The 14253-nt window shown below is 39.3% G+C and overlaps 1 protein-coding gene across 3 annotated transcripts; it reads right to left on the bottom strand.

Annotated features, from left to right (window-relative positions):
- Window positions 1-6565: 6565 nt before the first annotated feature.
- osr1 (odd-skipped related transcription factor 1) lies at window positions 6566-12831 on the bottom strand. Of its 3 annotated transcripts, none has more exons than XM_083682852.1 (3): window positions 12630-12831; window positions 8012-8773; window positions 6566-7199 (listed from the first exon to the last, which is right to left on the bottom strand). In XM_083682852.1, exons 2-3 carry the CDS (start codon window positions 8728-8730, stop codon window positions 7067-7069), a joined length of 852 nt encoding a protein of 283 aa, XP_083538978.1. In that variant the 5' UTR covers window positions 8731-8773; window positions 12630-12831; the 3' UTR covers window positions 6566-7066. The 3 variants fall into 3 exon arrangements, with proteins under 3 accessions (XP_083538978.1, XP_083538979.1, XP_083538980.1); XM_083682853.1 differs by having other exon boundaries at window positions 12622-12831; XM_083682854.1 differs by lacking the exon at window positions 12630-12831 and having other exon boundaries at window positions 8012-8851.
- Window positions 12832-14253: the final 1422 nt, after the last annotated feature.

Raw genomic sequence — 14253 nt, forward strand, 5'->3', positions numbered from 1 at the left:
TTTATGACCTCTTGGGTCTCATTTACGCATTTACATTTTGATAAGGGGAAAGACGCAACCTCTAACGAGAATTTAGGTTTTGGTAGTCCATGAACACACAGCTCGTGCGCAGTGATGTTGCAGTGAAGAGAGGATCGCTGTCCTCTCCACAAGCCCTCACCACTGGGGTCCCTCTATATCAAATTGCTTGGCTTGGTAATTTCCTTACATGGTTTCTCCTACCACTGCTACACAGATGACACTCAACACGTGTCTCTGCGTGTCTTGCAGACATTTCCGCTTGGATGTCAGACCACCACCTCAAGCTCAACCTTAACAAGACTGAGCTGCTCATCCTCCCGGGGAAAGCCTGCTCTCCTCAAGACTTCTCCATCACAGTAGAGTACTGCAGAGTCACTACCTATCTTCTGCCGTAGATTGAAGACCCATCTCTTCAGGCTACATCATCTTAACTGTCCCTCCTAAAGACCTCTTCATCCCCACTACCCCCCTGTACAGTTTCTCTACTGTAAATAAATAAAAAATAATGTTACACATAAAACATGCACCTGGCATGCGTGTGGTGTGATAGAGGCTGACGTAGTAGACATAGAAGCAAATTTCAGGGACACGTTTTTGGCAACCTGTAGTTGTCCAGAAATAGCAACTACAGGTTAGACTTATTGAAATGTTCTGTAGTGTAACTTTAATTGAAAGTAATGTTTATTTGAATAGGGACAGATACAAATACTTTGAACACCTGATGCTTTATCTCCAGCACGATGGCATATGCATCATATGAGACAAATGTTTATGACTGTTAAAATATGCAGTGTCATGTAATGATTATGTTGGGATGTTCAGCACCATACTTAGTCCACGTAATTGACTGATGTCAACATGTCAAATGCTTCAATGCACTGGTTTTAAAGTCAAACACAAAGCATTATGAGAACAAAGTATGAAGGTAGCGTACCCATAGCAAATAACTAAGTGCAAATATTATGGCACACAATAGATTTTTTTTTTTAAAGTTAATCAATAACCAAAATGTTGACTGGATTGCACTATTCTGAAACCAAATGCCTCATAGGCTAATACTTCACTTTGTGTGCACACAAATTGATATGTTGGTTGGAACTTATATTTGTTCAAGTTCAAAGTGTATTGTCATATGTACTGGGATACAGGGGAGTGTATGAATGTGTATGTATTTGTGTCTCTAATTGCATTCCAATGTAAAGGGCCTCATGGCAATGCTAACATAATTTTATCTATTCATGCAATGACAGACAAGTTTTATATGGTTATACTTTCCTGCCCAGCTTGTATGGCATGTAGTGCCTATAGAAAGTCGACACCCCCTTTCAGAATGTTCACCTTTTGTTGCCCCAGAGCCTGGAACCAAAATATGTTAAAGAGCAATTTTTAAGTTAGACACCCCAAATCAGTATTGATTAACTTATTGTGGCATTATTGAACATCATGAGAATTCAAGTTTTAATCAATTTAATCAAGCTTTGAATGATTTTCACCAAAATTGAACACTGTTGGCTACATCACTCACGTAGAAAAAGGTGAACAAACTCACCAGCACCGCTTTACCTATAGGAAACTGCATGGCAGCGCAGGGTGCTGTTATCAACAATAACACAACAAAATAGTTTTAGTATAATACAAACAAATAGGAGGGTCTGAACAATTATTATAACAATGACTATTCCACTCATGGCACAATATGTGACTGGGAATCTATCTAACACCATTAGCTAGCACCTGCTCATTCTTTATCCTTCATTGGTCTAGCTACTTCTGTGGCTACTATAACAAATGTAGCGGGAAAAAATGAGTCACATAGCATGTTCACCAACTCCCTCTTGTCCGTCCAAATGTACATATGAAAGCTATTTCAATGCTGACCATGCTAGCTAATAATCACAATCCTTTTAGACACAAAGTGCAAACACAAGCTAATTGGGACAGAATCCATTTAGAAATGGTTCATTTCATACAAAAAAAGCAATTATTTCAGTCTTGTATGCATTGCCACACACCAAATAATATGGCAAGTAATCACAAACTGTTTAGGCACACCCAAACTACTAGCAGACCAGATAACTAGCTAGTTCCAGGGGACAAAATACATTATACACTGTTGTTTCATAAACGGACGGTGTCAGCCGAAGACACAGCACCTCCTAATGTATTGCCAAGAATCAGACTCACAAGCCAGCAAGTTATAGAGGGGAAATAGATTACAGAGCTCAAACACTTAGCTCCAATATGTAGTTAGCTTTCTGGCGTGTTAGGTAAAGTTGATCACAAATGATGTGTACAGAACACACCTGACTAACCAGAAACACCGGTCAAATGAACGTACCAGATCTGGGTCACGGCACCAAATGTAACATAGGTAGTCTTATACTTTGCAGTAGATGTAATAATCGTCCACCAAACGTTGTCATATATTGTCGTAGCTAAGCAGACCATAGTAGAATGTCCCAATATGATGTATACAACTCCCCAAACACTATAGAGACCATAGAAGAAACTGGATGTCAACCCGGCCTGGGGTTATGGGGTACTGTCTCTACTGTAGGCTTTATGGTTAGCTAGTCTGAGTTCTGTTCTGTGTTGTTGTTTGACTGGCTGCGTTGGTTCTCTCTCTGCATAGCCACACACAAGGACTCCAGTGATGATGATGGTCAAGGGGGTTGCTATTCATTGCTCTCCAACAAGCCCTTCGGATTCTGGGGGATAAAAGCCCCAAACACAAAATTATCTCATAACAGTATTACATAATTACACATTACTTCAACATGTAACTGTACAGCCTAATACAGTGGCGTGTACAGTAAACCCAGTAGCTGGCACAGTAGGATGCTACCTCTATAAAGCTCTCGAGCTACCAATGTAAACTCGACCCTTATCATAGTCTGCGATCAATATAAACATTCTAAACAAACAAGATCTATGTCATGTCAACTAGAATACAAAGACAAACCCTTAAAATGCAACCAAATAGAATACATAGGAATTCCTCTCAGAAAGTGGTAAAATGCTTATGGTGCTTATTCACAGTAGGCACTCACCTGGGGGTACAAGCCTAGACTAACTTGACCCCCAAGTGGCAGGGACCATTAACCTGACCCCACAACTTGACACCAGAAAATATTAATATTCCAAACTTGCATCAAATATGCTAAAAATTACAAAGGGATCTCATCATAACCATGTGAATTATCTAAAAATATTATAATAATAAAAAAACCATAAAATGTGTGAAATTAGACTGGGGGTCAACACACAAAGTGCACCTGTTTCAGTAGCACTCTACTTTCTCCTCTGTTTTGGGATTGGTTAAGCCCTCCCTTGTGAAGGAGCAGCAAGGGTGGCAGCTTCTGCAATGCATATCGCATTGCAGTGCATATCGACAGATGAGGCAAGAAAATGTGGGGGACCCTCCATTAAAATAAACATGTCTTGAGATAGGAATATTGCACAAACATGATCAATGGCTTGTATGAGAGAAGACAACTTCCATCATTATGAAATTAGCCATTATTGAAATCTGACATGTATGATAGACGTTTTCACATCAACTTCCTATTAACTTCCAGTGTAAGAGTGGCTTTATCCCAGCAGTACATCACACTGGCTGGATTCTGCCTGCAAGAATGGCCACAGCTCACATGAAACCCAAACTGACCCCGGGAATGGAAAGAACATTGCTCAGAGATGGCCAAAAAAACATATATCAAAAAAATAAATCATTTAAATGCTCAGTTCCCATGTATGTCCACTATGGCACTTGTGAGCAAACAAGAGATTACAGGGCTTGAAAATTCGAAACCGACCCGACCCAGGCCGTTGAGATTAGTCCTGAGTACAGCCCGAGCCCGACAAGACAGACATTTTATGAGCCCGAAAAAAGCCAGAATTCTAAATGGCCGTGAGTCTATTTATTGCGGACAACAGCAACATTTGCAGCGCTGCGGAGTGAGAGGAGAAAGCCACTCACTGAGAAAAGTGGAGAGAGAGACTGCTGGAAAACTCACTTTAGTGACTTTCAACAACTGTATTTACTGCACCTGCCTTTATATAACACCTTACATATTTCCAGAAATTAGACAGATCTGGCTGTTCTTTCCACTGTTTTGTGTGTTTGTAAGCGTTGATGCTGTATTAATAACGCTCCATAAGAGAAGGCTTCATACAGCGGAGTTTGTTATGCTATCAATTGTTCTGATACGCTTGGTCAGGTGCAGGCGAAGAGAGCATGACAGAGCACAGGCACATAAGCGAATAGGGAATGTTTATTTCTTTTTTCGTAGCCTTTAAATACTAATAAGAGGGATTTCAGTTATTAGGATTGACAGAAACAGCGCGAGAACGTTAACTAAATGATTAGCATTATTTCTGCAAATAATATATACAGTATATTCTCTTAGATGTGTATAGCCTAAACGAAAATAACAGCGTGCACAGTAAACATGTCGCCCACGAATGATGGAGCGCCACTCCGTGTGTGAATTGGTGACAATTATTCAAACGTATGACTGAAACGTTGTAGTACTTATTTGATTTCTTATCAGTTTATCAGTTTATTATCAGTCTTGCGTCTTACAGTCCACGGATTTGAGGTAGACTGAAAAGTTAGAGCTTGTAGTGCTTATTTGATTAATTTTCAAGGATTTGACAGTATTATTTGAAAACAGTCAATTGGCCAAAAGGTGCGCTCTTTGCACCCTATTATGACGTTTTTAATTATAACAACCTATCATTTTAGCCGTACCATCACGAGATGAATCGGCGTCATCTCGAAACTCCTAACAATCTCTGAGGCAAGGCGCATAATTCACTCGTTCCGTGGGCCAATCAGTGCAATTTTGTAAATGTCGCATCTGTACGGTTTCGTCAAGTTTCGTCAAAATTGTCCCATTGGGGCCGAGATTAAGCGTATGAAACACGAATGGACATAATGTTGTGACATCACAACGGACAGAGACCCCTTCAGGGGGATAAAAACAAACATTTAATTGAACAGGTGCTGCTGCTGGGCATCTCTCACTGACTAGAGCAGAGGGAGAGAGAGAGCAGTAGACGCGCTGCAGAATATCACAAACAGCCTGCAAGATTATATAAAAAATCAGGCCTGGTCTGACCCGAGCCCATCAGGTCCTGTCGGGTTCTGCTGAAAATCGAAACTCTAGTCCTTGATACTGAATTTCATTTGTCAAAGGAGAGCATTTCTCTGCATACCTGGGAGCATAGCCATAGAAATAAAGACATTTGAATGACTTGAATGGAATTGATTTATATCGGTTGTATGCATATATAGTTACATTTGAATTATAACTGGACATAAACAATTATGAAGCTCGCAACACTATTTACATTCGTGAAGTAGATCTCCTGGAAGAAAAGGTTGGAGACCCCTTTGGGGTATACTACGAAGCGAGCTATAGGATTGTCCTTACATTACAGGGCTTGAGTTATCGTCAAATTCAGGTTCAGGCTTCTTTGATGTCATGAACGCGGATCCTGATTCAACACATGAAGCGAATTAAAGCAAGACTTAAGTAGTGAAGATAGCTGCTGCCCCAAGGTCAAAAACTGATTTCAATGAATGCAGTGAATCCATGCCACATTTTCATTGTTGCCGAAGATCATCAATCAAAGAATCAAAGAACATAAGATAAACAGTCAATTGGCTTCACCATGCCATAAGAAAACGTTGAAAAAACTGTACATGCAATAAAGTATCAAATGCATTCTTGTTATTTTACTCTGTAAGCCTACATGTATCAGCAGTAATTTTGACTAAGTTTTAGCACATGATAATATTTGATAAATAACCCATTCGGGACACTGGGAAGTCATGTCTCTTGAATATTGAATTAGATGTTTTTCAGTGAATGTGAATGTTTTTCATGCTGTTCCTGGAACATTGTAGCTGAACATTATAGCCCCCCCCCCCCACACACACACACACCACCACCAAATTGGAACTACATGAAAACATTTAATTACTATCTGCGAGTGTGTCTCTTGTAAACAAGGGTGTGATGCATTACATCTCCACAAGATAATTTGGAGAAATTATATTTGAATACATTATCTATTGAGTGTCATGCTACTGATCTTTCATGTGATTCATTATGTCTTTGACATGTAGTCATATGACAACTTGTGAAGCCTTCAAAAGGGATGAGAGGGAGTCTGGATGTAAGGTACCTGCTAATGTTTCACTTAATGTGTTTGTCCCTGCCCTTTCATGTTCACAATATGCATGTCTGATGGACCTGTTAACACCTAATGTTAAAAGTTACTTGCCACACAATGAATACACCAAGTTAAATCACACACAAGGAACAGGAAAAAATTACTGGTGTCAGAAACTATTGGACAAGATCAAACAAATGAATATTCCTGAAAATGATTTCCATTTAAATATGGAAAGGATATTTAGAAAATATTTAAATATTATAAAAACATTTCTGATAATGGACCACAATGAACAATATAATACTTATTTTGTTTAGAAAATGACTATTTATTTAAAAAATAAGTTTAAGAAATCCAGTGATATATGTAAATAATCAATAATCAGGTTAAAGTGCAAACATACAACTATACAAAAAGATATCTGTACAAAAACATTAGAATGTGAGCTGTAAAACTGTTATGTTGTCATGGCTTTAATGTCATGGTGTTGCTGTTTACAAAGACAGCATAAGACTTGAACAGTCCCTTTCAGATTGTCTTTGGATCAAAAACAATACTCTTTTGGAGTGAGCAGCCACAGTTTGTCGGAGAGGTCAAGATCACATTCCATAGATCCATTTTGGTGTTCGCCTCATTGGATCTCATTATTCCCAACCAATACACTTCCCTAAGTCCTGTAGCTAAACTCTTTCTTAACTAAACATATAACAACAAGTTAATTGAAGTTCAAGGTTGCTCCTGGATAGTGTGTGGGTATATCATAGAGATCCAGGATTCTCAGACTTTTTTTCCTTTGTTCCTTTGTTTTTTTCCAGTGTCCCCTATTATGTTGTTTTTTTCTTTTTGGGGGTAGTGAGTTTCACTTTATCTTGGAAGGCTTCAGTTCCTTGACCTGCATGTGCAATGTTTTGTGGACTGCAAGAGTCCTCGACTGACAAAATCCCTTTCCACACTCCTGGCACTTGAAGGGCTTTTCTTTTGAGTGGATGTACCTGGAGGGTAGAACAGAGCAGTAGAAGAGTGTCATGATTGAGTAACAAAACATTCATTACACAATGATGACAACTATGAATTTAAAACATCAGTGAAATTTGAATGAATGATTGATATGAATGGGCACATGGGGCCGGTTTCCTGGACACAAACTAAGTCTAGTGTTTGACTACGAAGCATTTTTAATGTAAAATTCCTATTGATAGTGAGATTTAGTCTAGGATTAGGCTTAATCTGTGTCAAGGGAATCAATAACACTGTACACTTAGTATTTGTCAAATTTGAATTTCACTCATATCATTTATTGTGATAATTAACACCACTGTCAGTCATACCAATGTTAATTAAACTGTAATCCCACTCTATAACTTTAGATTGTGCTCTCCCACTGAACTGTAATATGCACTTGTTCATCTCATGCTTTTATGCAGGTTTTACACACTACTTATAGGGATTGTATCCATGTTTATCAACAGCGATCATGTATTTTAATTTGGACTGCTCCAGCCTTATTTGTGCTTTAGTGTTCAATTGCTCTAGAGCAAAGATTTTCAAAGTGTGAGGCCTCCCATGGGGGGACGCAAAATAATTTCAGGGGAGGCGCGACCAGTTCAGAGGACAGAAGAAAAAAAAATCACTAATTGTCTGCATGATGTCCATGACAATAACATATGCTAATAAATAATAATAATATATCACATATTTTGTGATAATGACTTATCTATCCATCATAGGTCATAATATATGGTAAAATCCTGGTGTGACTAGTACACAATCCCCTTATTTTGCCATATATTTAAAATGCTCTCACCTGTGGTCTCGTAGGTGGTCCTGCCTCCGGAACGCCTTGTGGCAGATGTCACAGGTGTATGGCCTCTCGTCAGTGTGCGTCCGCTCGTGGATCAGCAGGTTGTAGGACTTGGTGAAGTGCCGGCCGCAGAACTTGCACACAAACTCCTTCTTCGTCTTGGAAGGCAGCCGGCCGCGGCTGGGCTTGCGCTCAGGCGAGGAGAGCTTGGCTACGTCCAGTAGACAGCCCAGACTGGCCGCCGCTGCGTGGTGGGGGGAGACCTGCGCCGCTGCTGCTGCGGCCGCCATCCCTGCAATGCTCAGGTCCTCCGCCTTTAGGTGGTCTTCCTGGGTGGCAGCGGTGGCCAGGTTGGCAAAGTCGAAGCGGGGCTTGTTCTTGGAGCCCTGGAGCAGGCCCACCGCAGCAGCAGCAGCAGCGGCCATGGCGGAATCCTGCTTGGGCTGGACCAAGTGAGGAAAGATGGGGATAGAGGGCATGGAGGGGAAACGAGAGTCCATCAGGGCCGGGACCTTGGAGAAAGTGCAGCGGGGCAGGGCGAAAGGCGGGTAGCCCAGGGTCCACTGGTGGAGATGGATGGCATGGAGCGCACTGAAGCTGTATATACCAGGGACCTGGTCCGTAGGGAGCTGAAAGCCATTGGAGGTCTGGAAGAAGGAGTAGTTGGCCAGTTGCAAGGAGGGATGGAGGGGAACTGGGGCTGGAAGAGTCTTGCTTCCCATGGTTGGTCACCGCTGATCACTCAAATCACAACGAGACTCCGCTCTGAAATAGCAAACCACAGTATATCAATTACAATAACAATACTAAGTGTACTTCTTAGTCGTAACATTAGTGCTAATGGCACAATACACCACTAGTCATTCAAGACAACTATTGCTACAATACTAAAACCATAATTACTACAGATGATCACAATGATAATAATCATCTTAATGGTAAACAAACAGCATTATAGTATTTACTATTGCTAAGAATCAACATGATACCATAATTTCTGATTGTTTACTTCTCTCAGACTGCCCCTACTTCAAAGGCTAGTCTAGCCCCCACCCAGGCCAATACACAAGCAGCCCATCTTGATGATGTTTTTTAAGAGACATCATTATCAGTGGATTAAGGTGGTGCATGTAAATGTGTTCTCTTCACCACAGAGACAAAAGGGAGTTGTATATCTCAGGGAGCTCCCTTTTGTCAGTGCGGTGTTGCATCTGAGAGCAGTGATAAGAACTGTCTTAACTAGACCTGCTTGCCACAGGAACTTCCAGCTCTGAGAGTGGCCCTGACACACAATGAAACACACATAGCTAAGGGAACACAGAGAGTGAGGACAGCCTGTGTATGTGTAATGTGCATGTGTCAAGTAAGGTGCGCACAAAACAATTGACAGTGCTGACACACAGACACTAATGTGTGTTTGGTGTGGGTGTTTCCTGTTCCAGAAAACATGCCTGGGGCTGTTGAGAGCAGGTAAATAGAATGACACCATTCACTGAGTGAAATACCTCAATGAGCTGTTTAATCAGGTTTGATAAGAGGAAATAACAATGGACAATAATGCCTCTTTGTTTCACAGAGGCCATGTGATGGACAGCATCCGTGGCAGTCCTCAGTGTTATCCTGTGTCTTAGTCTAAACAAGAACTCCTATGCCGCACCTTTACCATTGTGACATGATTTAGCAGTACACAGAAAAAAGCATTAAACCCAATCCATGCTGTTTTGCTTTGTTTGACTTTGTTAGTCATAAGGGGTTGTTGGTAATTCCAATCTTACACTGAGCAAATATGATTGTCATATTTCAACTACTGGTTTATAATATTTAATTATATAATGATTGTTGTCAAAAGTAGTTTCAGTGTTTAACTTAATGGCATAACATACCTGGGTTGGGGTCACTTCGATTTAAATTCAGTCAATTTACCATTACAAATGGTGGGAAACTGCTGATGTAAAAAAAAAAAAAAAAAAAAAAAGATAAATAAATGTTTTAATAGATAAATCATTAAAAATAAATCCTTATTTAATTGTTCTTCCTGAATTGACTTAATTGAAATTAAACTGCCTCCAACCCACCAACATACAGTAATGAGACACCATATGGGTAACATCAAGATCATATCTAAGTGTTGAAAATAAATTGTTGTTCAAATAATGCTGTAGAGTGAGGAGCGTGGTTGTGCAGTAAATAAAAGTGAAATAGTCCTAATTAGGACGACTGAAGCTCAAACGTCCCCTGGGGATTGCTACTTTCTGATCATGACGCAGAAGTAATTGACTTTCACTTACGGGGTCATTAGGGGAGATCAGCGGTCGCTCCCGAGCCGTCTCGTATCCTTAACCCTTTGATGTCTACATACCATCTCAACGACTCAAGCATCAAGCTACACACTGCTACGTCCCGTTCTTTTGGTCATGACTGTTAGATTCCACGCCTCAGCCGATGTGCTGAGTGAGATGTCAGCTACATGAAACCATGAACGCATTAGTACGACAGACTATCGTGCCATTAGATATTCTTCTTAGGAATTAGACTTGAGTAGGCTACATCTCGTTTATCTCTAAAAAGATATCAGAGCTATTGAACACAGTTCAACATCAAATCAAATAACAGTTTAGCAGACGTCCCAAATCCTGAGGAATTTAATCTAGGTTATCCGAGGTAAACCTATGACATTTTGCCAAGGCGTTGTTAGCTAATTAGTAGGATTTTGCATTGGTGTTGGCAAGAAAAGTCACACCAGCATTCCCAGTTCGGTCCCCACACGCCAAAAAGGATCAAAATCAGGGCAGCTCTCCTGGCCAAAAGTTGAACTGAGCTGAGGTGATGAAAAAGTTCAAGGGATCACGTTGGATTTTTCATCTCCATGCGCAGTCTTGTACTGCCCTAGATTACATGATGGGAGTTTATCTCTTTCAGATCGTATTTGAATAAACAAGCAAATATAAATGGTCTGGGCCTGATTCTTTTTAGGCCTAAGCATTAATTTGCACTACAAGTAGCCTGTAGTTGGACAAAGCTGTTATATAATTATTAAAGGAGTGTGGAAATATAGAGGGCTCACAAACACTAAATCCATCGATTTACATTATTTGTGTCACTAATATGAATTTTAGAAACTATATCTACTATGCCATAAAGCCATTAATAAGATAGCAAACGTATTCGTTAGCTCTCCTATAAAGTCTTCACATGTTAAAAGTAGCCATCTAAAATACATGAAGACCTTAATAATGTGGGATGCTGACCTCTGTGTATTGTGAGCGTATATATGAGTTCAGAGCTCTTAAGTTAATACCTATCCTTTGGTCAACTGTGCAGCAATTACCGTGGACGCGCGTGTTCTATTCGTGTATTGATACAGAACAGGAGAGGATATGGACACTTGAGCGAAATAAAATAAAGCAATTGACCTGTGCATCAAGCAGCAAATGAAACAATTATTTGAAAACAATAAATGGAATGATGCCGTAAAGTCTACACTGTGTTCTAAACCATATATTGGATTTACACATCTCTTAAACGTGATTGTGTCTATTAGCACCAATTAGTCCAAAACGTTTTTTTTTATTGCACTGATTTAGACTTCGCTAATTGAATTAAATAGGCTAGATCAAATGTGGCCTAGGCTTTTGTTGAATAAGATTTACGATAACAAAAAAGACTGCCTAGCCTAAATCGAATTATCAAAGTAAACGAATTGTTTAGATATTAAGTAAACATAAAATATAAACATAAAATGTGATTATTGATTGCATGAAATTCACCTCGAATCACCTACAACGATCATTTGAATCATATGGAAATGGAGTGACGGTATCAGTGCTACTGAGGAATAGCCTACCTATGGTTACATATATGGCCACATACATAGAGGAAAGACGACATTTTTAACATATTTTTATCCCAACATAGGTTGAGAGACGCCATAGCAAGAATGTGCCGATCCATAATGCCAGCTGCATAAAATTGATTTAATAAATATTTACAAAATATATAGGAAATCTGTATGTAACGAAACAGAAGAAAGATAAATGTATTGATTGCACAACATTATATTGTCACCCTCATTGTGACTGGGCATCAACATCAATGATGCGCATTTGTTCATCCACAAATTTGTCATGTAGTCTAATGCAATACGAAGTTGTTTTGCATGAAGTGCTGCCTCTATGCTCATCAAATAGGCATTTAACATGTTGCCTAGGTTATGTTGATTTAGTCAATCAACATTGCACCGTTCTGGAATACTTTAGCCACTGAAACGATCCCACCTGTTGCACGCTCGTGCGTCTTGCTCAGTTCACTCACGGTTGTGTCTCTAAGACAAGGCTTGTATTACAAGCGCAAAAGGGACTCTTGTCGAAGTTAATTAGCCTACGTATAGTTTCAGCATTTTAACAATTCGAATACGAAAAACATTTGTTTTACCATCATGTAGGCCATGTAAACCTCTATTCGCATCTAATCAAACATCAGACTTGTTACGCAAAACTTTGTTTTGATTGTGCCTTGCGTTATCTTTATCTTGAAGACTTTTACAACTTGTACGTGTCATCTCACTATGTCTCATAGAAAAATATGAAGAAAATGTGATGTAAGGAAAGAGTTACCAGCTCACACGTAAAGTTGGTCCTTTAGATACAGAGTGGTCCTGACTCGAGACGAAAGTTTGCGAACCGATGCAAAATGCCTGGGAAAAGTCTCAAGTTGTTCAAAGCAGGATTCGGACTTGGGAAGACAACTTGCCCGGCATGTTCACCCCGTGCTCACAGACTCAACGCGTGTAGTTCTCCCAGACAGTTGATTCCAGGAGTGGCAGTGACTCTGGTAAAGACCTCTTCAGTTACTGCGGTCTGCGCTCAAACCGCCTCTTTATTGCAACCAAACCCTTGACTCGCACATGCGCGTCATTTAGCCAACCCCCATACAAATGAGGCAGCTCCTCTTTACTGTAAACTAATGTTTCTCTTTTTCGTCAGTGACTGCTCGATGTTGCTTATTGTCGAAAAGTCACGTTTATTTTTCCCCCGCACTCACATGGCTCTCATTCGAATGAATCATCTTAAAATAGGCTTATGGGCGAAATAAATGCAGGATTCATGAAACTGATAGACAACCTAATTCCAATACTTACAAAAGAATCAAAATATAGTCCTATTAATTTGGCACGATGTCTAATGAGTAAACATTGACTACAAGCTGCATACCGGTAGGCCTCTTTTATATATTTATGCGTGAATAAATAATATCATTAACTACGTGTTTGCTGAAATTGGGAAATAACTGAAGCTGACTTACTGAAGAACAATCATTTTTGATTATATCATCAAACCATTTCAAAATATGATAAACATAGGAATAATTATAATAAAAATACAAATGATTCTTATTCTTATTATAGGCTAAATTCGATTATTACATTGATTGAAATTAAAGCAAATGACTCCTTTACAATAATTCCATAAGCCCTCTAGGTTTTCCTGTTTGAAATAAGCTTCTGTACAAGGTGGAAGCAACAAATCAACTCCCACTTTCTGTAATTAAAGTAAATATACAACTGTCACGTTAACTTGAGGTAGAGAGGGAAGGAAATGGCACACGTAACCCCTTAAAACCATTATTCAATTGGTCACCCAAGGTTAAAATTAAGACAGATTTGAAGCCTGTGTTAAATTTCTATAACATGAGAAAATACCTTAATGATACAGAGGAAAGAAGAGACTAGTTGACGTATTTCGCGGCAATTTCTCCAAGTGATATATTTGAGACTGAAACTGAGACAACCCAATAATTTGGTATAGCCTACAATCTGCTTTTTAAAACAGGTTATTAAGTACTTAATAAGTACAATTTAACTTCATTCAATCTCAGTCCCGAAAAAAACTCAGGGTACATTTGTTTCTATTATGTTTATATGTTTATATACTACATAGGTATAGGCCAAATAACAAATTATTTTGTCGATTTATGACGAAAGTGGGGTAATTGTCACAGTTTTCAAATAATGAAATAATAAAATACCTCTTGGACACCTTGCAGTGATGTTTAAGTGTACTAAACCTGCCATCTACTGGACATATTTCCTCTTCGATTCCATTAATTCCTCCGGTTTGGAAAAAAGATGCAAGCTATTGTCGACCGTTTGAATAGCTTATATTAGTTTTGTAAGCATGTAGAGATGTATAAGAATATGTAAACTAACTAACTAACTAACTAACTAACTAAATATATATATATATATA

This window comes from Argentina silus, assembly GCF_951799395.1.
Source record: "Argentina silus genome assembly, chromosome: 13".
NCBI lineage: Eukaryota > Metazoa > Chordata > Actinopteri > Argentiniformes > Argentinidae > Argentina > Argentina silus.

What these genes read in the sequence shown, in the direction of transcription:
- osr1 (XM_083682852.1), bottom strand. Translation starts at nt 8,730, where the DNA reads ATGGGAAGCAAGACTCTTCCAGCCCCAGTTCCCCTCCATCCCTCCTTG. An exon ending in GACCACCTACGAGACCACAG is followed by an intron (nt 7,200 to 8,011) that starts GTGAGAGCATTT and finishes TCTACCCTCCAG; the next exon opens with GTACATCCACTCAAAAGAAA.